The sequence below is a fragment of the Plectrocnemia conspersa genome, unplaced genomic scaffold, assembly GCF_051122295.1.
Source record: "Plectrocnemia conspersa isolate PC_06_02 unplaced genomic scaffold, ASM5112229v1 ptg000004l, whole genome shotgun sequence".
NCBI classification, from domain to species: Eukaryota; Metazoa; Arthropoda; class Insecta; order Trichoptera; family Polycentropodidae; genus Plectrocnemia; species Plectrocnemia conspersa.
The window spans coordinates 14,778,138-14,805,192 of NW_028277168.1; the positions used below are offsets into that span (position 1 = coordinate 14,778,138).

General features: G+C 30.6%; 1 protein-coding gene and 1 long non-coding RNA gene across 9 annotated transcripts in view; both read left to right on the forward strand.

Moving 5' to 3' along the window:
• rst (irregular chiasm C-roughest) overlaps window positions 1-27,055 on the forward strand; it is a 173,581-nt gene that overhangs the window by 132,011 nt on the left and 14,515 nt on the right. For all 7 annotated transcript variants that reach the window (XM_088184371.1, XM_088184372.1, XM_088184368.1 and 4 more), the window contains 6 exons: window positions 721-871; window positions 1,289-1,369; window positions 1,861-2,012; window positions 3,974-4,174; window positions 20,650-20,737; window positions 20,839-20,927. In XM_088184371.1, coding sequence (XP_088040497.1) covers window positions 721-871; window positions 1,289-1,369; window positions 1,861-2,012; window positions 3,974-4,174; window positions 20,650-20,737; window positions 20,839-20,927 — 762 coding nt within the window. The remainder of the gene's footprint in view (window positions 1-720; window positions 872-1,288; window positions 1,370-1,860; window positions 2,013-3,973; window positions 4,175-20,649; window positions 20,738-20,838; window positions 20,928-27,055) is intronic.
• LOC148236007 (uncharacterized) lies at window positions 14,104-15,512 on the forward strand. 2 transcript variants are annotated; one of them, XR_015809315.1, is made up of 3 exons: window positions 14,104-14,681; window positions 14,748-14,791; window positions 14,855-15,512. It is a non-coding gene; the product is annotated as an uncharacterized LOC148236007 (long non-coding RNA). The 2 variants fall into 2 exon arrangements; XR_015809314.1 differs by having other exon boundaries at window positions 14,748-15,512.

Below are 27,055 nucleotides of genomic sequence, written 5' to 3' on the forward strand. Positions count from 1 at the left end.
ATGAAATTTAATATTAAATATGTATAACTTTTTTAAAATAAAATAAAAAATCAACTTTTCAACAATTTTTTTAGTAAGTTAGTTTTAGTTTAATTTTCCATAATTTTAATTCAAAAACATTTCACAATAAACATATATTATATAATCTAGTTATATACTATAGAATCTAGTAATAAAAAAATAATTTTAATTTTAATTAAATCTACAGTATACTTTGAAAATACGAATCATAGTTTTTATATAATTACGCTGTTTTTTTATGTATAATAATTTAAATTTGCTACTGGTATTTTAAACTGTGATAATAAATTTAAATGTTTTGATTCGACACTACATAAACACATATTATTTTTGCTGTTAGATATGAAATTTTATAGAAATACAATTAGCACAATATCTACCATGCCAGACAAAATGTCAAAATGTTTGTAACTTTAGTATTGTATAATATATGCATTTTTAACTTTATTGCTTAATTTTAACTAAGTTTATACTGTTCAACTATATTAGATAATTTATAATGTGCTATAGAGTGTCATTTTAATATTATATTATACAAAATTTACACAAAAGTTTTCTATATATAAATTATATTTCTAAACTAAAAAGTTTTCAATTGAAAAGATTGACACAACTGAAGATGTATCATATAAGACCATCGACTTACGAATCCAGTGCTTAAAATATATTAATTAATCATTTATATTGTCATTATTACAGACGGCTATTGTCGGTTCGAGGGTAACGTTGCCGTGTCGGGTAATAGGAAAATCTGGCGTTTTACAATGGACAAAGGACGACTTCGGCCTCGGAGCGCACAGAAACCTCAGCGGCTACGAAAGATACTCAATGATAGGGAGCGACGAAGAAGGTGATTTATATGAAATTTTGTAAATTTTCATAAGACACCCGACGTCAGTAATTAGCGCCCCTTAAAAGTTTTGCCGTCGATTATTCCGAGAATTCCGGCGTAACCGCGAAACTTTTCCGGGTGTTTCCCGAATGACCCTCCTCCTCTCCACAGTTCGAACCAAAAATGTATAACTTTTAAAGCGGCATTCGTTCAAGCGTGAATATTCGCGATTTGGTTATAAAAACGAGCCGGTGCGGTGCTACAGTGTGGGTCAAAAATGGACGCAAATGAAACTCGAGGGAGACGGAGAGCGAGGGCTACACAGTTAAACTGGCAAACACAATTCGTCAATGCTCGCTAGTCCCTTAATTGCGTTACATTAAAAAAAGCATTTCTGAAATTGTAATTTAATCTAATATGTTGCATTATTTTCAGGTGACTTTTCGCTAGATATATATCCGGTACATTTAGATGACGACGCTAAGTATCAGTGTCAAGTCAGCCCAGGACCACAAGGTAATTTTCTTAGTTTATCATCAATATAAGAAAGCTCTAAAAATAAATATAAATTTAAATAAAAAATATATTGATTTATAATAATAGTTATAATAGCTCAATATTGATATAATATTATAATGAGAACAATATAACATTTATTTTATTGTACAGTTAACTTTTTATTTATTACGTCTATTAATTTTGTTTATGATGATACTATTTAATATTGTTTAAACATACCTATCTCAATTATATTTTATTTCCACTTTTTAAATAGTTAATTTTCTACACTAATATGATGAAATAATTATTTTTCTGATGAAATGCGAATTTATTTTTAAGGAAACGTAACTTATTTTTAATTTACGATAAGTAGAAATAATAATTGAAAAGCCTTTAAAAACCTTGTTGCCTAAATAAAACTTGTATAAGTTAATAATCAAATAAATACTGACATATTCAATGTAAGAAGTAATTTGTAAAATATATACTAAATTCACTATTTTCAGGTCAACCCCCAATAAGATCCAAGTTCGCCGTCGTTTCAGTATTAGTGCCACCAGATCCACCCAAGATCGTACAAGGACCTATTCTTCTCACGACTGAAGACCGAGAAGTGGATATCGAATGCATTTCCGTCGGTGGAAAACCGGCTGCCGAGGTAACGATTTTCTTTAATTTTCTTTTTCTCTCTATCCTGTGAAAAAAGCGTGTTCATGACAAAGCCGCCTTTCCAGTCTTCGATTCATTTTAGTACCATTAATCAACGTTACACGACGCCTAACTCGCTTACCTTTATACGCGGAGCCGGCGTTTTATTGACAAAAAGGTACAAAATGTCGACGCGAAATTTGTATACAAAAACTGGGTAAATTTTCATTAATACGCGCGCCGAGGCGGAAAATTTGGCTTTGCCTCACGCCCGAGACTTATTTTGGATCGATATGTCATTAAAATCAATATGTAGAGGATACAGCAAATATATAATACAAATAATTTATTATTATGTATTTTTTTAATCTGCTCTGAACATAAAAAAAAATAATATACAATTTTTATTCTCAATGCTAATTTTAATCCTGGAAATCTATGTTTTATCTTAGATAAAAGATGAAAATTACTATTTATATATTTAAAGTAATTAAATAGAATTTTATTACGTCGTTTTTCTGAGACTGATTTGGTTACTGATTTAATTTTGAAGGGTTGCGAAGTCAGTCTCGCTGTTCCTCTAAAACGTATTTTGGATCTAATTCTCAAGACGTCATTATTTCTTGATCTCTTTTTTATTAAAAGGGTGACAAATGATGCATAAATAATTATAGAAAAGTTGCAGTGCTCTTGCTGAATAAATCGAAATACTTATCCATAAATACGTCTTTTTCGGCATGGATTTCATACCATCCGTTCCACTGTAATTAACCTTCTGCCTTATATCAAAACGGTGACAAAATCCCTCATTGTGGGAATACGTCGTTTGGTACAGATTTTGAGAAGGCCTTTGACAAGAAATTGGTATGAGTTATTACTAAAAAAAATGTTGAAACTCGATTCTAAAAAATATTTTGCTGCATTCGATCTGTTGCGGACTCTTTATCTCTACATAGTTATTTAAATTATATATGGAGATGGGCCTCTTTTAGTGTCGGAAAGTTCCATAATGTGTAATTTCTCGTTTCCGTTCTCCACTAGTTTATTTCTACGATCTCGGTGGGAACATTTTGGCTAGAAAAACTTCCACTAAAGTTCTTGGGATCACTTTTCAGAGTATGTGGAGGTCTCTCTATAGTAAACGACGTCTGCGATAAATCTTTAAGAAGCTCGGTTTTGTTATGAGGAACGCGTTTTACTTTTCCGATCAATCAGTTATTCGCATTCTCTATGACACTAATTCGCAGCATTGTTGAATCGGGATCTATAATTTGAGATATATGATTAACCAAACACTCACTCATGATTGAATAAGTTTATAAATGGTTCTTGAAATACCTTTATAAGAATATATTTAGTTATAATCCGTTATATTAGTAATATTTTTTTTACAATTGCCTAATTTAATCCAAATAAAAAAATAAATATTATATTATACAGTATGAATACAATACATATGTTAATATATTTTTTAATATTTATGAGGCATTAATTAATTTATTAAGCGACGTATCTTAGAACATGTATGTATATATAATCTTTACATTAAATATTTCTGCTTATAATTATTTAATAATAAGGAGGGTCTGATTAATTATTATCTTTACAATTTATTTTATTTATAAAAATATCAATTAATTATTAGATTTGGTATAATATAAATATCTTTAATTTAAGATTAAAATTAAAACTAAATTGTTCAATATTTGTTAAAATTTACAGTTTTTATATTTTGACCTTATTATATAATGAAACTGAAATTAACATTTAATATAAAATTGTAGTTATATATTGCATAATAAAACATAATAATAACAATTCTTATATTAAAAACAATCATCGTTTTTACATAGCATGAATCGAAACGCTTACGTTTAGCCTATTTTAAATGATCGTGATTCACTGATTTGCGTCACTTTGTCTATTTTCACCGATTTTCCATACTCATGAACATTTCAATTTTTTACGCAGATTACGTGGATAGACGGCGATGGTGTGGTTATAAATGGCAAAGTGATATACACCGTGGAACCCATGACAGATGGCAGAAGATTCATGGCTAGATCCGTGTTAAGATTAACACCGAAGAAGAAGCACCACGACGCGGTTTTCACGTGTCAAGCCCAAAATACGGCCGACAGGACTTTCAGAGCTGCCACTATCACAATCCAGGTAATAATAATATATAACACCTTTTGTAAACTTTGTTTTGTGTAATTTTAGTACAGTGTTTGTTTAAGCGCGTATACTTACATAACAGTTGACGCTGTTAAAGTTTATAGCCTCTCAGTTATTTATGTTTTTCTCTCGAGAGCAAATAATGAACCTAGATGTCATTTTGAAATGATGACATCAATGTTTTATTGAGGATAATTACCTATGCAATCATCGTTTGAATTGCGCTGTGAAAGTGTTGGTGTAAATAAAAACATACATTGTTTTTTTCTGCATTATAATGATACAATTATGCCATCTTAGCTTAGCTTCGTATGATTCTTTGTAATCATTAGTGAAATGGATTTTACATGTGCATTTTTATCAATAATCTATTGATGTGTATATATGTATGTTTGTACGTATATATTGTTCAGAGCCGTTCCTCCCTAATATGGCAAGCACTTTTATATTTCCTAGAAAATGAAAAATGTCCAAAGTCGCATGACCCGAACCCTTCGTCTCACCTTCGATTCGTCTCAAACGAGTCGACATTCGGAAGGTCGTGTTCGACCCCCTCGTCAACAGGCATCCGTGACCCTCGAATCTGTCACAAGTGGCGAATTGGGGGCGCAGGGGGGCGAAGGCCGAGGCGAGCGAGACCCGAAGCGTGCTACAACTTTTTATTCAATCTCGTGCACTCGCGTCGCGGAGTTCATTTTACGAGTTTTTCCCGAGACGCTGGAAATTGGCCCAGGAAAATGTCAGTCCTCGGAAAATTACTACACGCTTTTTCCCTCACCTATACGGACTAGCTCGATGCCGCTGGTTTGCGAGAACGACCGCCGAAGCTTCGGCTCTCATCTTTGCCTTTATTCATTTTTTGAACGAGAAAGAGAAAACCCAATCAAATCTCGGGCCAATCGTTTAGAAGGGTGTGAAAGAGCACTTGAGCCCAAAGAATATATTTAAACTTTGATATGGTAAAAGAAAAAAAAAGGAAGGGAGATAATATGCTTAATTTTAAATGCATTGTACAATATAAGAGAGCAACAACAAAAATGTTATTATTTTTTACAAAGCTCGTTTTTTATATATAACAAAAAAACATTAATAATATCAACTATTTTAATATGAATCGGATTTATTTCAACTATAAAAATATAGTATATAGTTTATCACAAATTCTATATTTAATTACATATACACTGTTTGTTAAAGTACAACAACTTTTAATTAGTACAGGCTAAAAATCATTGCCAAAGCTCTTCAATTGAGTTGAAATTTTAAATATAAAATATTTATTATCGCTTAATACACAATGACCGTTATGAATATTATTTAATTATAAATTTCACAAATTCATTATGAACGATTATTAGATAAAATTGCTTTGAGTTCTCTCTATATTTAGTATGAATATATATATTAATGTATATTAAGTATATTTTAAGCTGTGAAAGCTCAATAATGTTTCTTAATCGTCATCGTATTTAGAGCTCGGAGATCGTCGCAGCGCGATAAAAGCGACCGCAGCATCCCGTCGAGATGACCAAGATGTAAAATTACGATTTAGAAAATTGCCCAACTTCCCGCCAGGATGGGGTTATGGCCTCATATCCACCTTCGTCAATCTGGTGTGCCGTTTTGGTCGGCTCTCGCACCATTTGCCCCCATAAAGAGCTTTTTATATTTCAACTCTAGACACTAATAGGAAAATATCGCACTCGCGGGGCAATGTTCATTCGCATTCTTGATTTAATCTTTAACATTTCGCATATTCCCACTGCGCTATTTTTTTAAACAATTTTCATTTTAATTTAATTTAGCATAAAATAATTAAGAGCTTTCTGTAAATTATTTCTTCCCCTAAATACAATTTGTTAATAAAAGAATATCAAACACAAAATTTGTTTTAGTGAATATGTATGTGTTTGTTCGTGAACCGTTACAGTTATATTTCTAGCAAAAAAATAACCCTTGACCTTTGTTTTACTTGCCAACCCTCTGAATATAATGAATATGAAAAAATAACCTTCCAAGATGTCATCCCAAACTACGCCGTTTACGTAAACTCAAACTCGCGTAAATTATTCTGAAAATCGTCGGAGTTGAAATACGTTTTTGTTAGAGTTGAAATTGAAAAATAGCACAGGCTTAAGTATAAATTTGATTGTGAAAATAAAATTATATAATATTTGTTATTATATTGATGTAACTTAAAAGTTAGTATTTAGTTTAATTGGATTTCTGTATGATAAATTATTTTCTTCTGCAATACTTGCTTTTAAAATCGTATAATGTCTCAAGTCTATATTTCTAATAATAATTCAACACTAAATAATCTTTAAATAAACATTTAGAAGAAAAAAACTTTAATAATTTTAAAATATTGCTGCTGCAAATAAATATTGTGTTATAATAAGCTTTTTAAAAAAACATCAAAGCTAAATGTATATAAATATTTTATGAATCACAAATTAAGTTGTTTAAAAAATTATTATATACCTGAAAGGTTTGAATCCAATATTAAACTTTGAGTTTTTCAATATATTTAATCTTGTCTAAGAGATCGGAATAAGTTATTAATATTTATTTTATTTATTTACTCAATTAAATTAAAATCATCGTGACCTAACATGTTACCTCAATCAATACAACGTATTATTACAATACACAACAAAAATATAATACAAGTAAGATAAAAATAATATATAGAAGGAAATAATAAAATATAATAAAAGAAACCGTACCAGCTCCTCCTAGCTGACATTAAATAGACCAATGTATAATGCCAGCGTATTAAAGAGCCAGATGGCAACAGCCGTAGGCGAGTCTAATGAGTCTGTTGGTCATAAAAAAGACTAATCTAAATCACTTTTTAAAAATAGATGTTCCCTATCAGATCGAATGCATTTAATATTGCTCTTTAATGCTCTTTATGGTATTAATAAATAACGTAAAGAGCAGAGGGTCTATATTGGACCCTTGAGGAGCCCCCGAAAGGTTGTTGAATACATACAAAATATTCTTTGTGAGCTGAAGTAGCTCATTATTAGATAATTTTCAATACATATTTACAACCTATATATAATTTAAATTCTGATAGATCAACACAGATTAGGAAGTTTTAGATTTTTCTAATCTCATCGATGAAAATCATAATGAATAATTGGAACATATATTGATTTTAAACTATAATAATAGTTTTTAATTAATTAAAAATAATTCTTACAGCCTGATTTCAGTCTGGTGTTCCACTACTATCTTAGTGGGTGTTGATTGTTTTTACCTTGTTGTTACGCTTTTCATTGTTTTATATATTAATCGCTAAAATAAATATTTAGCATATTATATAATTTGTTTACTATTGGTATAAATTTACAATTACAATGCAAAGGTATTATATAACATAAAATCGTATATAGAACATGTTTTATTACAATATTGGTCAATGAAACGCTTTTGCCGCTTTGTAGTACTGATTGGGATTTCAGTAGAATATTTGTGTATGCATTAGTGATGTAAGCTAGATACAATAAGTAACCAACAATTAAAATTATTTTCAAGCTTTGCATATGACAATTTAACACCAGCATTTACCTTTCATCGGCTTAAGAATAAAATGCTATTAGATTGTAAATATATGACTATTTCTTATATCCATCGTAACTGAGCACGCATATACAGTATCGTACCAGCTTAAAATGTCGCATATTAAAATTGCAAGTTATTTTTCTCATGTGTATAAGGTCGAGGTTCACTGTTGAGATTTCCCCGAGTGGTATTATTTCAAGTGAAACTTTCCCTCTCGAACCGAGAAGTTTCCTATTAAAAATACATTAAAATCTCATAAAAAATGTACGGTTCGATCTCGGTTCACCGGTGCTAACCACCGAAAACAGATCAGCGAACTTTGTTTCGCATCCCTTGGCCTTCTTGCTCGATGCCGACGAATAGCGTCTCTCGAGACTGATCCTTCCCATTATCATTGTGGTATTCGTGTAACTTTCAACTTTGTATTCGTTCCAAAGTTAAAACCCTCGCGTGACCCTTAAACCAACTAAAAAAACAAAACTCCAAACATATTCACGACAAGACCAGAGAAAAAACATCGATAATTCAACCCTATTTCCATACATTTATCCGCAGCACAATATTTCAGATTAACGGAAACCAATAAACGGATAACAGTATAATCCTATACGGTCAAACAGCGTCACGTGCGTAGTCGGCCAAAGTTAATTGGTGAAATTATGTATGTTTCGGAGATAATGAACGCACACATTTTGTTACATAGAAGCGATTTAAATGATGTTTGAATACGGAAACAAAGCGCAAATGAAACTAAAATTAAATATTTCATAATGTATGCGTTCAGAATAAACCATAGGATTTCGTTATAATTTCGAATATGTTTCTGGGTCTCTTGCGCAAGGGTCTAACCACTATATAGCCGGTCGTCCCAACCTTGACACTTAAATTTGGATATAAAACCCGCAACACTCGTTGTATAAAAATATACATACAAAAACATTACATGGCGGGTTTTCCGTGAATATTTTAAAATAAATTACTTAATAAATACAGTACGGTTGCTGAAAGTTATATTGTGTTTTCGGAGGGATTCGAAACCAATTTTATATTATAATCAATTCAATTTGTAGGTTTTCTCTTACCGAATCGCAATAAATTAGCATTGTATATCTGTTTTATACACACCATAACATTTTCCTCTCATCTATTTATTTATCTTAATCTATTCAATTAATCAAGCCTACTGGTGTATTAACAATTCTAATTCGAGCTTCATGATTATTTATTTAGAACTAATTTCATATATGATACATTTCATTAAGACCGTTCACACGTACATATTATATATTTAATTTCATTAGCAATATATACTTTCGGGAAAAATATTTTTACAATATAGATAAATGTTATCATATAATATTAAAACAACTTAATTATAAAAAAAATATAAAAAAATATAAAAAATATTTTGTTGTAAATAAAATATAATTTAATTAATTTTAGCGATTTAATATTAAAAATATCACAATCTCAAATTTTTGTAAACTTATCGTATTATATTTTTAAAAAATGTCATATTTTCAATATTTTATCTAATCAAATGGAATAAAACAATGGTTTTACCTTAAAATTATTATTTTTTTATTATTAAAATACAGCTTATAGGACACTCGGCTCACTTATTTATTTTTTAGTTAAAATTTCAAAGCCTGGAAAATTATTTTAAAGTAACAATGTCAAAGTTAAAATACGGTTATGGTATCACTACAAGTCTTTAAAGCATCTTGTAGATTGAGTCGAACTCATATGCTTGCACTACACTCTCTGGAAGTGTTCCGAACCGAAGTTACAACTGAAGTCGGCCGAGACTTACGACTTCGAGTAAGCGACCACACTGCCACAAATTTCATATGACGTCCGGACGGCGACTTCTGTCACGTACAGCTGGCATATTTGCGCGCGATCGAAAAATGTACCAAATAATCGCAATTTTTAAATTGTCAATTTATTAAGTTTGTGTGGGCACTCACCAATACAATATCAGTGAAAACTTTTCGGTCGTAAATATTCAATTTACGCAAAATCTTTGTCGGCTTTTGCAAAATGCCATAAGGCATAAAAATGATACTTCAGAATACGAACACCGCATCTGTGACTATCCTAGAATTTGTCGCCATCGATTCTAAATAATAATTCGTTATGGTGTGACACTTATAAAAAATACATTTTTTTAACAAAAAAAAATGTGTTTTTTAAGTCCCCGATAAGCATGTGGTATTATATTACTTGACCACGCGACTACGATGCCACGCTCGACGTGCGTGTTGACCATAGGACGCCTACGCGCATACTGAAATTGAACCGAGTTACTCATTCTATCTCAGTTTGCGAAAAACCATATCATTATCTCTCTCACTGTCGTCACTTAACACGCGAGAGAGCGAAAGGGGAAGTATGTCACTGCTCGCGCTCGAAAGAGCAGCTCCGACTTCGGTCCGTTTGCTGACAATGTTCGGAAGCGCTCAAAGCTGGTTATGTCGACTGAATTACCTCCACTTTATCTCCCATTCTCGGTAACCTTGGACAACTTCCAAGAGACTTTAGAGCGGGCAGAACCGAACTCGACCGAAGTAACCCACTATATTCTCCGTCCTTGGCTAACCTTGGCCAATTTCCAGAGAGTGTAGTGCAAGCATTAAAGATTTAAGCTTGACGATAGAAGTAATCAAAGCTGCTTTTGTCTGGACCTAGAAGCTATCGTCTGTGTTGATTATTTTATAGTATATTTCGTGTCAGAAGCAAAGTGGCGGTCCAAGTAAAAGTTCTGATGAAAGTACTGGACGTGATTTTTTATCGAGTAAAGGGGGAAAGCAACGTGCCTATTATCCTTTGATATCTTGACCAATCTAGATGATTTGGTAAGAAACTGATACTGGATTATCTGTATTTATCTGATAAATATGTATTATATCCGTTGCAGTGCTTATAGTTATTTTTTCAAGCGAATCAATTTTTTTTAAATACAACTCATTGTCATTGAAATCAACGCTGCAAAACGTTTAACAAGGTCTTTATAATCTTATTAGCGAAAATGTTTAAAAATTAATGATAATGAACTGATTATTATTATAAAATCAATTTTTAGCTTCTTCAATATAATTTAACGACATTCCATAATTACTTACAGAAATTAAACACGTTTGTTTTCAATTTATGCATAATATTTTACTTTTAAATACAAAACCAAACCTTAATTTTAATTAAAAAAAACTCACACAAACCATCAAACGGCGAAAGCGATTCTAAACGGCGCCACCGTTATTGCCCAATGCAAATATTACCAAAAAAAATAACAATCGCCATTCTCAAAACAAAAAAGTCGTTACTTTTACGAATTCGTTGATTGTCCAACGACGCATTTTTAATTATGTTTGAGCGCGTCGTTAAGCGTGCAGGGCCGTTTTTCACGAGGCGTGTTAAAGCACAGAATCTCGGGGTGCCGTAATGAATAAGAGGTTTCGCAGGCCGTTCCTGGGCACCCGGTAATGGGCCGTTGGCGAATTTTGAGCCCTATTCGTTTTTCCCGGCCCAGTGCGTTACCTGCGCCACCTAACGAGGGGCAGCGCCCACGGGCGTCGGCGACCGTGGTTCATCACTTACCCAATTATTTTTTACGAGCGACGCGCCGGCCCTGCCCCGTGCAAATGAATCGACGAGGGAGCGCCATAAACAAAAAGGTCGATAAAAAGTTTTTTTTCTTTCCTCCTCTGCTTTCCTCTTCACGTTTCTAATCCAACGGCACGGCCGCAAAATGGAAAAGGGAAAACGCCTAATGCCCGTTGACCCGTTGTAAATAGGGTTAGGTGAAGGAAGATTTTACGCACGCCGACGCAATTGTTTCCGACTAATTAAGGCGAGAATTGTTTTGTGCTGATTGCGACAGTAAAAAAATATCTGGAATTTGCGTCGGTCGTATATGCATGCGAACATAATTGGCTCAGAAAGAAATCACAAGCTAGAACCATATATTTTAGAGGAAATTATTATAAGTTATAATATTCTGCACAAAGGTCATTAAGAGTACTTGTTTTATTATGCTCAAGCTGAGGTTCGTGCAGAAATAAAATATAAAAATACACTTATCTGCTATATATTATAATTTTAAAAGTGTGACATTTGTTTCAGTTAATAGACAATTTATAAGATAAGTTCTTGAATTAAGGTTGACAGGATTTTATGCTGTAAAGCATTTTGATCTAAATTTTTTTTTTTTCCATAAAATGAGATTTCTTTTGAAAGCTTTGAATATTGAAGGCAACGATCCTGATTAACGACAATGTGTTTATTAACAATCAGAATCTTATTACTTTATTTTATAGAAAAAAGAATGCAGTAAACTTTAACTACATCATATCATTGAATGATACAATATCAAATACTTGGAATAGGTTTAAAATAAACACAACATATTAATAAAAAATATTTTTTGTCTTCTAGATTATATTGTTTCACATGATTGCTTTATCTTTTGTATAACATATATTTTTATTTTCAATTTATTTGTCTTTTAAAATGTCTTTCAATATTGGCAGCCTAATTCGCTGCTGAAGTTTAGAATTATCAAAACTATATAATCAAACGAGATTAGATGTAAAAGCATTGCCCACATATTATATGTACGTATGTATGTATTATATATGCATGATTGAACAACAATTTTGACTGGCGTATATAAAAGCAAGAATGTGTCGATTAACAGAATCCCATTGATTCCTGGCTATTTTCCTTTTTGCTTCTAGTGGCTTTGCTTCCAATTCACTCGCCTTCGCCATCCTAATAAATTACTAACGCTAACAATTTTGTGTCGCATTTTTTAGAAATCAATAACCAGACATCGGCAAACTTATTAAACATGAAAAATACTATGCTGGTTTGAATTATTAAGTAAGCTATAATGCGATACGTTTTTGAATAATCTTGATGATTAAAAACTTCAGTATCAAATACATTTACCCGTTTTCAAGTATTCGTATATATTTGAAAAGGAATATTTTGATTTTTTAATTTCTAAAAACACTAAAAACTGACCAATTTTAAAATTACAGTTTAGTAATTTTTTATTTGGTGTAACGCTGAATTATCTACAGCCCAGTTATACGTTTTTTTTGCAATTTTTTTTGCAAAAATAATTAAGAAAAAACACTTCGTAACTGCTTTAATTTCAAAAATTACTCATATTTCAAACTTAATATTGTCTCAATGTATTGATTTCTTCATCTCTTTTAAATTAATACGAATAATGTTAAATTTTAAGTCTGTGTACAGTAATATGTTTATTAGTAAAATAACTTTTAAACATACCGAGTTTTAATCTTTTCGGTATGCTTTATTAAAATTATTATTTACTAGCTGTCGGTACCTCACTATCGTGAGGTACCGAAAGCTAGCGAGTGTGCGTAAACCGGACCCTCAACTTTTTGGGTTTTAAATATAATTTTTGCTTCGTTCTGATTTTATTAAATATTTAAAAAAAAATTAATGGTCCAAATTGGACATTATTATTTAGGATTTTCAATAATAGACAAAATGGTTTAATCTATAAAAAACTACTAACATTTTCAATTCATTTGAAAATAGGTTTACAACTTGACTAAATATTTCCAGAAGAAAACATTTTATATTATTTATTAGATTTGAAACGTTAAATTTTATCGTTATATTTGAAACTTAGATATTTAATGATAAATCTAAATATTGCATATCATTTATAAATAGGTTTAGAACTTAGCTAGATAATAATAAATTAAAAATTGTACAGTGAAATCTCAATACAGCGAAGCTTACGGAACCAATGAATAAATTGCATATAACACAATTTTATCATAAATTTAAATCTTAGTAATAAGAACTTTTTTTAGTTACACCATAAGTTGATTTATAATTTAAAAAAGTTGTTTATATGTTTTATGTGTAAATATAAAAGCCAATTAGAAAGAAATAATAAACTGAAAATATCAAGCACTTAATCTGTTACTTTAGACCAAAAGTGCGCTTTAAAAATAATAATAATTTTGAGATCTTTGTCAATTTTTATTAAAAAATATTTATATTTATATATTTTTTAAAGTAAATGATTTATCTGCGCAGCATTATATATTTTAATAATTAATAAGTGCAAAAAATTTTCACATTATTTAAAATTTAAATAAGCTAAACATATTTAAAATCTATAATAAATTAAGAATATTTAAAATCCATAATAAAATAAAAAAATATTTTTAAGGTTGAAAAAAATATTTTGAATAAATCTTGAAAATTTATTCTAAAACTTAATAGTTTAAAAAATATTTAAATAAGTTAAAAAAATTAAATTAGTTACAAAATATTTTACAATTTTGTGTAGTTTCCTTTCAAAGGGGTCAGTAAGAGAGATTCTTGCAACACTATGTGTTTAGTAGTTGGTTGGTAATGAATAGTACTTATTTTGAAATTTTCCCCATTTTTTTTAAATGTTTTTTCAAGCGAAATTTTAAAAATTCTCTAAAAACTATTAATTTAAATTGCCAACGTTCGCCAAAATTCAAGTACATATTTTTTTTTTGTTAAGAGAAGCTAATAAAAATCCACATTATTTATATTATATTTTAAATACCGTATAAACTAAAAATATTTAAAAAAATATTTTTTTTAGAATTTGATGATTTTTAAACATATATTGATAAGTGTTTTACAATTTAAATCGTTAAAATCAATTTCGTAGTTCGTTCTTAAGCGCGCGGTGATATCCCGATCATGTATCGGGATATCCCCTCAGTTGCTTACATTTGACAGTTCTGTCATCAGTCAAGCGCGCGCCGGGATACAGCTTAGTGCGATTCAATAAACAGTAAAATATGTTAATTAAACAAAGCATTCTTCTTACAAAGTGTCAATTGAAGATGATTTAAAGTGTATAACATAATTAAAACTATAAATTATGAGTGTGCCAGTAAGTGTTAGGTTATATGAATAATATGTTACGGTTATTCTAACAAAATTACCATTGACTTTCCAGGATCTAATATTAAAAGACAAACAGCGGTGATTGGGCAATTAAAGGTATACATACCAAAGTTAATTAAACAAAGTAACATTTTACCCACTATATAGTATCGTTTACAGTTAATTTTCAGAAACAATGATAGATCTAATAACATTTACGTATCGCAAACAATTAATATATGACATATTGCGACTATTTTGAAGAAGATGAAGATATGTCAATCTACGTGTTTAATCCTATACAGTAACTTTCGTCAATTTTGTTCTTCGGTTGTTTAAATTTAATTTATGGATTATATTAGTAGTAATAATGTGTTCAATGCTTAACTCTTGATAAAGGTGTTTTTAATTATTTTTCAGAAGTAATGAGGGAGCAATTTGATGACTTATATGACCACAACGTAGAATTGGTATATATAAACAGAGTGAATCTTCTCATATTGAAGTCACTGTCAGCAAGTATTATCTTTAATAAAGAACATACTACATAAGTTTGATGTAACTGAATATCTTGAATTTGACTATTCCGAAAGAGGAATGAAGGCACAGAACAAAAATTGAACATATTTTGACACATCGGAATTAGAAATAACCCACTCTTAGATATTTTGGCTGTCGATTATTCCAGGTTTGCGATCACATATATATATAATCATTGTAAATTGTCGTTTATTAGATAACATCCAAGGAACTACACATTTATAAGCTGTCCGTTGGTTGATATATACAGTCGACAGCGCCGATTTGATCGACATTAACTTTCAATCCTCATACATACTAAGGATATATTACACGTTCACGTTTAAAATTGTGCATTAAATCGGAAGCAATGATAATGTTTATGTAATATAAAAGGAGAAATTCACTTTTGGGCCCCGGAGCCCGGCGACGGGAATTCAAAATTTGAATATTTCATTACGAAGATTGTTTTATGATTGTTTATCTAATTTAATCAATGTATTATTCTAATCCTCAACACATTATGTATATATTTCATTTTCATAGTCATAACACACCTAGTTAAGTTGCAATCCGATTATTTATAAAAGGAAAAACTCACTTTTCGGCCTCGGAGCCCGTCGCCGGGAATTCAAAATTTGAAGATTTCATTACGAAGATTGTTTATCTAGTTTAATCAATGTATTCTTCTAATCCTCAACACATTATGTATATATTTAAGTTAACATAGTTATAACACACCTAGTTAATTTGCAATCCGATTATTTATATTCAGTCAAATGACGAATTAATGAAAATTATTGTCGCGTAGCAAAATTTTATTATTAAATAAAAGTGTTGTCACGGTACTGTCTATTTGAATTCGAATGCTTATTTTTCATTGGTCGAAGCTATTTGAATATTTGAATGCTTATTTTTGATTGGTCGAAACAACAGAACGCATTACCGGCGGCTCGAAAATCAATCGGAGCAAATTCAATTTTTATTTTTATTATTAGTTATTATTATAATTCCTTTGTTTACGTGTATTGTTACACACCGTTCATACAAAGCGTTACGATTTATAGAGTATAGAATTGAACGGAGAATGTCTCGTTTAAAGTTATGCGCGTCCGGAAGCGACGGCTTAGAACAATTATATATAAGATTTTTTTCTTCTGTATAACTTTACGAATATATTCGAATATATAAATATTTTATTGTTTAATATTTGATATTCGAATAGTTGAAAATAACAAATATTTTAGAACTCTATTAGCAATAAATATTGAATAAAAAAAATATTTTTTAATTATCTGCATAGTGAGTGGTTCTTGAAACTTCACGTCACGAAATAATAGAATATGAATTTTTTTAATTTAAGTTTGGTAAATTTCAGTTTCCCATCAAAACGTACAAAACAAAATAGCGCCGACAAATCAACGCAATAAAAAAGCCACATCAAAACAGCGCCAAAAATAAAAATAAGTAAATAACGAAAACTAATATAAAACATTAAAAACAGTAATTATGTTTACAAAAAATTCTATAGAACACATAGAAGATAAAATAAGAACAGTTCCCACGTAGATTTTCCTTGATAGTGCACATTTACATTTTCGCTGATCCTTTGATATTATTTTTAATATAAATTATGTAACTAAATTTAATTTGACAATACCCGTTAATATGTTTTACAAAATCGTGAATTAAAAATATATTAATTTTTAAATTAAAATCTACCGAAAAAATATAGTTAAGATCATACGATTATAAATTAAGTACAATTGACACTTTACATCTGAATTCAATATGTAAAAGTACACAATATTTGTAATAATTCTATGATTCCTTTAATAAATTTTATATCTTTAAAACCGGAACCGGGTATTTTTTAATATCGTGATACAAATTTTAGTATCGAGAATCAAATGTGCACTTAAAAAAAACTATTATTTTAAATACGAGGAATGAAATAATGTTAGTTGTATTATAGCTACACTTCTTTCGAAACATGTTTTTAAAAAATATAATATTCAACATATCGGCTTGTAAATTTAAATCAATTTTATAAGGCAAGACTCGATATTAGTTGAATATTTGGAATATCTTACTCGCATTATATCTTTAAAAAGTAAAGTAAACAAAACATGACAAAATATATCTCATTTATTTTCATATTTATTTATTTGTATAAATTTAACTAGATATAATAAATAAATAAAACTCCACCATACAACCGAATTATAATTTTTGCATAATTTTCTATATAAATTAAATTAATGAAACAATAATTGTTCTCAAGTAGAAATAAAACAGCAGTAAACTCAATAAATTTTCACTACAATATAATTATGTAACTAAAATGTAGAGCACAAAACTTTATTCAATATTTAGATAATACATATTTTTAATTTCATAGAAAAAAAATATGCTATCACAAAAAAACATCAGTCATATCATCAATAATAGTACTGTGTCATAAAATATATTAATATCAAAAATGAACGTTATATAATATAACATATTTTAATCAGAATTTTCTTTTTAATAAAACAATACAAAAATTAAATTGTATGGTTCTCTTTTGTAATCTACCTTTAAAACCAGACAATAATTGTGATCGGCGAATAAGCATATAGAGTTACTTGCTTTTAATTAACGAGCTGCACTTTTCCCTTTCGTTATTCTGAAATTAGCCAACTCAAACAAGAATACCATCACTGATTTCCTTTAGTCTGTTCCCCTCTGTAACACCCGATATATCTTACGACAGATAGGTAATTTGTGTGCGTATAGAATTGCATTACAACGTTACGCCTTCCGGTAATTTCCGATAGCAAATTAAGACTAATGACATCCTTTAGTGCAACTGGCACTCTCATATTTATAAATACTTTCGTTGAATAATAAAAAAACTAGTCGAATAAAACATTAATCTTTAACGCTTTCACAACGTAATAATTCAATAAAAGCATTACATAAATACGCGAATTATATTACCATATATACAATAACATGAATGAATATAGCCTGAGTCCACTTGCAAATGAAGTGGAAATAAGAGTAGTTCATGTTTGAAGTTGGATTGAGAGGGCTCGTGTAATCAATGGCCGCGTTTTATATAACGTAGATATATTACAATACTAAAAATGAATAGACATTAAGTGCTATAGTATAATTATATACAATATCGAAGTTTAAATATATTTTTTTAAACAACATTTAACATTCTGTTTTAGTTTCAGCTTGAAAAATCGAAACTAATCCGAATCAGATTTTTCTCTAGTCCCTACGTAAAGGCACGTACCCCTCCTGCGTCCTGCTACTGACATTCCCGAGTCGTAAACCGATCATTAAGTCTTTAATAAGACCACCATGGAGCTAATTCGCCAGAATTGATAGTTAAACTACATTTAAATTAAATCGAAAATTGATTTTACAATCCAGAACAATTTTCGGATATATAATACAAGTTATTACATACACTGTTAATTTTTTCTGATATGGGTTGTGTGGCATATATATTTAAGATCATTTGTAAATCAATTATACAGTTACATTACATCTTCAGGGGAAATGTAGAAATATTTAAAAAAATTATTACGGTTTCAGCCGAAAATGTAAAAGCCAATGTCCATCGGTCTCTATTGATAATAGTCAAAATATTTTAAAATTATATCTTAGGTATTATTTTATTTCAAACACGTCAATTTTGAACTGTTCAGAATAAAATTCGCTTGGGTGCGCTTCGGTCTGGAACGGAAAATGCCTCCAGGATTTGGAGACAATCACAAATTTGAATCTATTGCCGGGGTGCACATAGTAGGCGCGCGATTAAAAATGTATTTGGCCCACCGCCCTAGAGCGTCGCATACGTGTATACATTTATATGTAATGAGAAATTGAAAGGGCTTAGACAGTGAAATGTCCAAATATGCAAATTCGTTAATGAAAGTCCGGCGTTGTAGCCGAGTGGCGAGCATATGTAATGAGCAAAGGGAGTGCCTTTTCGTAGGTCATGCGCCCAAAACACATCTGTGCAAAAAAGTTACGTGTGTTTGTTGTATTTCTATGTGTGTATATGTGTTTGTGTACAAAATTTGAACGTGACTGGACAAATGAACAAGCTTAAATTAGTAATGCGGTAGATAAAATTTTCCTACATATGCGCACGCATTTTTCTCCAGTTAGTTTAAAAATAGGATATACAAAAGTCGTGAGACTTAGTTTATTTAGTAAAGTTTAAAATATTAATATACATTATTGATCATTAAATATGAAGTTTTTCTTTATTATAATTATCTGAAAATCAACATGGAATACTTTTCTCGGGTAGTGATTTTTATTTGAATTTTAATCGTGGAGATTTAATTGAGCCAAGATTGGCATGAAAAGGGAAGCGGCTGCTTGTCTTAATCGATGCTAGACTTAGCTTCGCTGGGTGCTGCTTTGAGTGTGTCACAAGTTAGAAATATTTTCTGGAAGTTTTTATTGAAAGATTAATATTTTGAAATCGAGTCATTGAAAAGATAAAACGAAATATCAATTTAAATTTATTAATATAAATCCGACTGTCAACTCGTATTATATTTTCCTAAATTTCCTTAATTGTTGCAATAAATATCAATGTTGTGTTGAAACGACATTAGGATTAGTACAATGAATAATATGGAATATAATTTAAATAATTAGCAGTATTATCGTTATTTACAAAATTCTCAATTCCCAGCATAGGAATGAATCGTAAACTACTTTTAAATATTTTTATTAAAAAAAACTGAAATTTAATTTATTAATAAATATATTCAGGTTGTCGACCACTGAACCAATTCGCATGTGCAAACCGTGTAATTTTATACAGAATCGTTAATCGATACTCACTAACTTAATTATACAAATCTATCATTAAAATTCTCAACATAAACCATAATACAATCGTTTCTAAATGACCCAAATAAGGATTAACTTTGCTCAAACATTCGCCTAATAAAAACTAATGGTTACTCATTACATTTTTGCATTGTATTCAACGTTTCATAATTCCCTTTAACATAATATTAACTGTTTATAAATAAATAATATTATTACATATAAGCTAATAATATATCATATTAAATACTATAAGAAGTTTATCATTTTGCTGCTCTCTCTCGTTTTTTTTCTTTTAATTTGCCCCAAATCGTAAAAAAGAGCCTCGTAAAAATATAAATAACTTAGTAATTTCGTACATGTACGCAATGGATGCGGTCTTGCAAGGGTAATTTTTTATATCCTATCCAATGCCAAACAACAACAAGGATGAATAATAGAGGGCAATATAATATTTTATCGCCCGTTTTCCTATGAAATTCAATTGTCTATAAACGCTCGCTTTTCGGAGCTTCTAAATATAAATATATTATTTTATATTAACCCATAAAGGTGGAGGTTCTTTAATTTTATTACTAATTTATCGCCCAATTTATTCTTTGCAGGTGAAATATGCTCCTGTGGTGTCTGTACGTATTTTATCGGGCGCCGCTACTAATGGAAGAATTCCCGAAGGTGCAGAAGTAAGATTAGGTGAATATGTTTTATATACATTTTTAAAGTATTATAAATTTGCGTTATATACCCTTGGCTTGTGTAATAACGTTTTATTTATTTTCATCCGCGATAAAAAGGCTGCAAGGCGGAGGCGAACCCGAACGATTTAGCTTACAAATGGTACTTGAATGATGAAGTGGTCATCGGAGATTACACGACTGAAATGGTAAGATATTTTTTATTTTTTTCATATGTACATGTTTATGCAATATATTCATGAATACATATTTTGAAAAATGTTGTAACAATAAAAATAAAATTATTTACTTTTATCTTGATCAATGTTTTTTAAGCTATAATAATGGAGCACCTTTTAAGATGTAACGAAAATGTGCTTACTAATATTCTGATTCAATTTAAAATAATCTGGACTTGTTTTCTTTAAAAAATAGTAGTGTCATTGTGTATTTCTGGGAAATTTGTACAATAATAATTAATTTTATTAATGATAAAAACAGGTCATAAAGTGAATATTATTTTATTGTATTCTCAATAAAAATGCGTACAAACGACTCCATACAAATAGTTATTCATGGTTCAGGCCAAGAACAGTCCATGAATAAAAAAACTGGGGTATCCTTTAAAAACTGCTGATGAAACTCAGCGTTGTTTTTTCAATACTAACAAAGACGTGACCTTAAGAAAACAATAAAAATATAAGACTGAAATGAGTGTGGTAAAACTTTAAGATTGCTCATCATTTGGACTGATGAATCTACCTTTGACATTGAGAGGACCTTAGATATAACAAAGTTTTCAATTTAAATTTAATTTACATAATACTTAATATGTATATAGAACACAAAAAGAAACACGTCATTAGCCGGGCCATCTAGGGGATGTTTATTTCGGGGTATTTTTCTACACTTTGCCTATGAATTTTAGTTTCAACTAACAATGTAAAATAATGCCTTCAAATTTTCGTATACATGTACATTTCCAACGCAAAATGTTAAATGACATTAATATATCTACTTCATAAATAGTTTAAATTCCAAGGTTCCCAAAAGAATTCCAACGGTCACGTGTAACGTTTTAATTCCGCCTCGCCACAAATCAAACTTATCCACGAAGAAACACGTTGCATTAATGGACTCGTGAACTTAGCACACATTCTAGGAATTTTAAACAAAAATCGCCAAACAATGTGTTTAATAGGGCACGACATATTGGCGAAGAGAACACGCAGCCGCGTCGAAATGCCACAATATATTCCTTGGGATTTCGGCCCGATATGGGTCACGTAATTTGACCATAAGCATTCTTATATACACCCAACTATTTCTATATCGACCATTATTCGTATTGCGTGTCTCGAAAAAAAATGTTTATATATGAACACGCTGAAAAAAAGCATAAGAAGAAAGGGAAAATTACAAGCACGCGCGAAATGCGAAAGACTCACGGACGTCAGCAATCGATGCGAAAGCTCGTTATGATCATCGACAAGGTTGTTTCCTTTTTCCCAAGCAATTTGCAATAATATATGACTTAATATATGTTTATGTTGTATTATATATCATGAGAATGTATGTAGGTTAATGTGCTCCATATAAAATGATCATGGAAGATATTATTACATAGGTAGAATAAATGTTTCAATATATTTGAAAGAAATTGTTTTTAAGGTGTAATAATAAAGACTAAAATAATAATAATTTTCTAATTATCTAAAGAGTATAAAACTCTATTTTATTAGATAAAGTATGTACAAAACTTTTTTATATATACATATATATATATATATATATATATATATAATTATACGACTTATATACATATTTTAGCACTAGTTACAAAGCACGTCATCCCTTAAATACTTACAAATTCAGTCTCTTTCCATAATTCAAAAGTTTAATTTCAAACTTCTAACTTCATCCTGAATGTTGCCTTTCAGTTGCTGAATAATGTTCGACAATAATAAGTCACGGATCGTTATTTCCGATAGATGAAAAGAGCAATAGAAAACTTCAAATTAAATAAATGTTTGGATGCATATGTGCAATGTGATATTTTGTGTATTAATATAATATATGCTCAATAAAAAAGCAACTGAAATTATGAAAATATTATTGCTATTGTGATGCCTTGATTTACGAGCTCATAACTCAAATTATTTGTATGTCAAATCAATTTTCCCCATTGAAATAAATTTAAATGATATTACTCCATTTCAATGGGGTGAATTTAAATGGTTAAAATGATTCGTTTTTTTGCTCGTATGTCGAGTAAAATTTAATAGTATCTCAAAAACTGTAAGTCATGTCACTTACACTGTACTTATATTTGATTGACAATATATTGTTTAGTAGCCCCCGCAATTTTTTCTTATTTGCAATCATGGAGAATATTTTGAAATTAAATAGAATATAATATAGCTTTAAAGTTACGTAAATGTTATTACTTATTATGGATAACTGTTATCTGTACAACAAGATATTAGCATCAAACATAACATATATGCAAAAGTATAAGAAATATTGCTAAACATATTATTGAGACACTTAAAGTCTATAAATAACTTGCTAAAATATAAATAACTTGCAAAAAGGTACGCCGCCGGCAAAGGAATATCGTACAAAAGCCAGACCTGGTAATTGCATTTTACGAATCGCAAATAAAGGCATTCGAGTATCGAAGCTATTTATTTAATGCACATGCATAGATTGCCTAAAAATAAATCATGAAATATTGCGTATTTTAAGGCAGGCAAAAAGAATTTGGAATAAAAAGATAACGTCATATTCGACAAGCAAAGACCATCCAAAAGAATTTACTTTAAAAATTTCATAAAAAATACCGACTTAAAAATTTGTTATAAAATAAGCCACTTACGGATAAGGACACCCCTAAAATCCACAAATTAACAAAATAATTGTTTTGCAAAAACAATACAATAAATATTATATAAATATAAGAGTAGTTGCAGTAGTGATAATAATAGTAATATTAATATTAATAATAACAAAATACTAAAGGATATAAGATGTTATTGTTAAATATACTATGTCGTGATTAAAAGATTGTATAAATATAGCTTTTAATTAATTCTGTGAGAAACCTATGCTTTAACCAACATTTATATATTTTTTTAGTATAAGTAAAAATTTTGCGAAAATATTTTTTTAATTTTATTTATACTTAAAAAAACAGATCCTTCAAATTTTATTATCTGGGGTGTATTAGTAATATGATCATCTACCTGGCAATAATAGTGGCACACTTTTAAATTCAACTTTATGTTGTAAAAAATACATGTTATTTAATAATAAAAAAAGCTTCACTTATTCAATATAAATAGAGTAAACTTCTAGATTTTTTCATGGCAAAATCATCGAAGAGTTTATAAAAATTTGCTTGTTTAAGTTTGTCACTTTTATTGTACAAACAACCTCTCCTGGGACAATGTGCTCTTTAATTAATTTTTAATTCTTGAAAAGCACTTTTTCTCCTGAACAGTTAGTGGTCAATAAGCTAAGAAATAGCCTTAAGATTGCTTCCACGTTGGGAACAGTCATCTGATTTTTTCCTTGTATATAATTTGATAAAGGTCTGTATGAGACAAAGAGTGCTTACTGTAGACCAGTGGTTCTTAACCGGGGGTGCCCGCACCCCTGGGGGTGCGGGAAGGTATATTGGAGGTGCGGGAGAATCCCGTAACAATATAAATTATTAAATATCATTTATTAAATTTTTGATAATAAAATAATTGAAAACTACAGTACTTACCACAATAACGCGAAAGTCGGACCGCGTTATTGGGGTATTGAAGCTCGTACAAAAACTGGGGTTATGGGTTTTTCGCAAAAAAAATACGTGAATGAAATATTTCGTTGCTATGCATACGATCACCGATACATACATAGGCAGTCGTTGATCATTGTTACGTTGATCAGTGCGAACGAGTTAGGTAGACCTCTCCAACAAAAGATAGTGATGCTGGGGGACCATCAGTAGCTCCAGACCGGGAAACCAACCACGGTTGTCCATCGGGGCGACCCAGGTTGATACTGGAAGCGGACCATCGGCCCTGTCGATGGGAAACATGTGCTCAAGTGCTAGGGTCGCTAATAAGCCGAATTTGGCTTACACACGACCTGAGGAAGCGGGTGAGAGTACCCGGGGCTGTCGTCCTCCTTTCTTACTCTCTACCTAAGTCTACTATTTTTTCTGTGTCATCGGCAGTTTGTCGAGAAACCTCTTGAAACAAACACGTTTACGCATTTAAACATCCGATTATGAATATTACTACTTATTTAATACATTGTTAATTAGTCAGTGACTCAAGCCGAATAGGATACATTGATAATATAAACGTAAGAATTTTTCTCACTAATTTGAAATAATATTTTGTTAATTTTTTTTAAACGTTATTCGTTATTCGTTATTCGTTAAACGTTATCAAGGTCGGGTAGTACATTCGCGAAGAAATTGCAATATTAATTTTAAAGAGAAAAAAATATTATTTTAATTTCAATATAATATTGAATTTCCCCGTATGAAACGCTTTTTATTTCCCAAATGCAATTATAAATGTATCTGTATTATGTTAATAAAATTAATTTAAATCGAGAAGCAAGAAATAATATAAAATAATTATACATATTATTTCACAATATTTTTTTTTCGTTATCAATATTCATATAAAATTATTGTAAACGATCCGGGATTCAATTTCTACGATGAGCTTTTCTGTGTCGAAGCCATTTTGTGTGAATGATGTATAAGTCGCCTCGAAAATCGCTCCTCATGCGAATGCACTCATCTAAACCCATGCTTTTATAGGTTACCGCGACAGGCGAGTCGCCTGTGCATCACCCCTGCACAGGATCGCGCCTGACGCTCCGGCGACTCGGCGCCTGCGTGCGTATGCACCCATTTAAAACCATATAAAGTACAGTCGCCGGCGGCTAGCCGACAGTGCGTATGGGCTCTAAGAAACACTGCTGTAGACCTATGGCTTTGTCTGACATATATATGAAAGTGCTAAGGTTTATCAGTAAGTTTCAAGTTAAAATCTTTTCGGTATCCTTTTATCAATAGTTTAACATATTGCTTAAATAATGTCAGATTTGTAAAAGATGTCTTAAGTTAGGGCCCATACGCACTGTCGGCTAGCCGCCGGCGACTAGGGTCCGCCGGCTCAAAAACGCAGGTAGCTAGGCTAGGCGGCTAAGCCGAGCGACTCGAGGTCGGGCAGTACATTCGCGAAGAAATTGCAATATTAATTTTAAAGAGAAAAAAATATTATTTTATTTTCAATATAATATTGAATTTCCCTGTATGAAACGCTTTTTGTTTCCCAAATGCAATTATAAATGTATCTGTATTATGTTAATAAAATTAATTTAAATCGAGAAGCAAGAAATAATATAAAATAATTATACATATTATTTCACAATATTTTTTTTTCGTTATCAATATTCATATAAAATTATTGTAAACGATTCGGGATTCAATTTCTACGATGAGCGTTTCTGTGTCGAAGCCATTTTTTGTGAATGATGTATAAGTCGCCTCGAAAGTCGCTCCTCGTGCGAATGCACTCATCTAAACCCATGCTTTTATAGGTTGCCGCGACAGGCAAGTCGCCTGTGCATCACCTCTGCGCAAGATCGCGCCTGACGCTCCGGCGACTCGGCGCCTGCGTGCCTATGCACCCATTTAAAACCATATAAAGTACAGTCGCCGGCGGCTAGCCGACAGTGCGTATGGGCCCTTAGTTTTAAGTGCATCTAGTATTGGAATAAAAGATTTTATCCCAAATGTATTTATTCTGTTATTATTATTATTGTATATATTATTAATGGTAATTAATACAAAGAGAGTTAAAAATAAAATAATTTGAAAACTTTTTTATAAAATTCGAAAAACCCAATTTAATTTAAAACGCATATTTGCTGTTACAAAATTAACGTTGACATAACACATTCATGTATGTATTCCATACGTTTCCACACACATGTGAAAGCACTACATAAAGTATGCCTTGGTGGAACTTTTTAATCAATCCATGCATTATATAACACATCTCAGCCGCGTATCCTCCAGGGTTTCGTTGTAAAAATGTTATTTGAGTCATTACACCTCAAAATACAGCTACAACATATACCACGCGCGGTATACAATACGGTAGCCGCTGTGTGTTGAATTTCGCCATCAATTTATGGACACCGCGTCTCGTGTTTACAATCGCGTATTATAAATTTCTACAAAACTTTTTATTGCCCCACTAAATCACTATTCTCCCGTATCCCGAGTTAGCGGTTTTGCGGCATTACGTCGGAGCGCGAA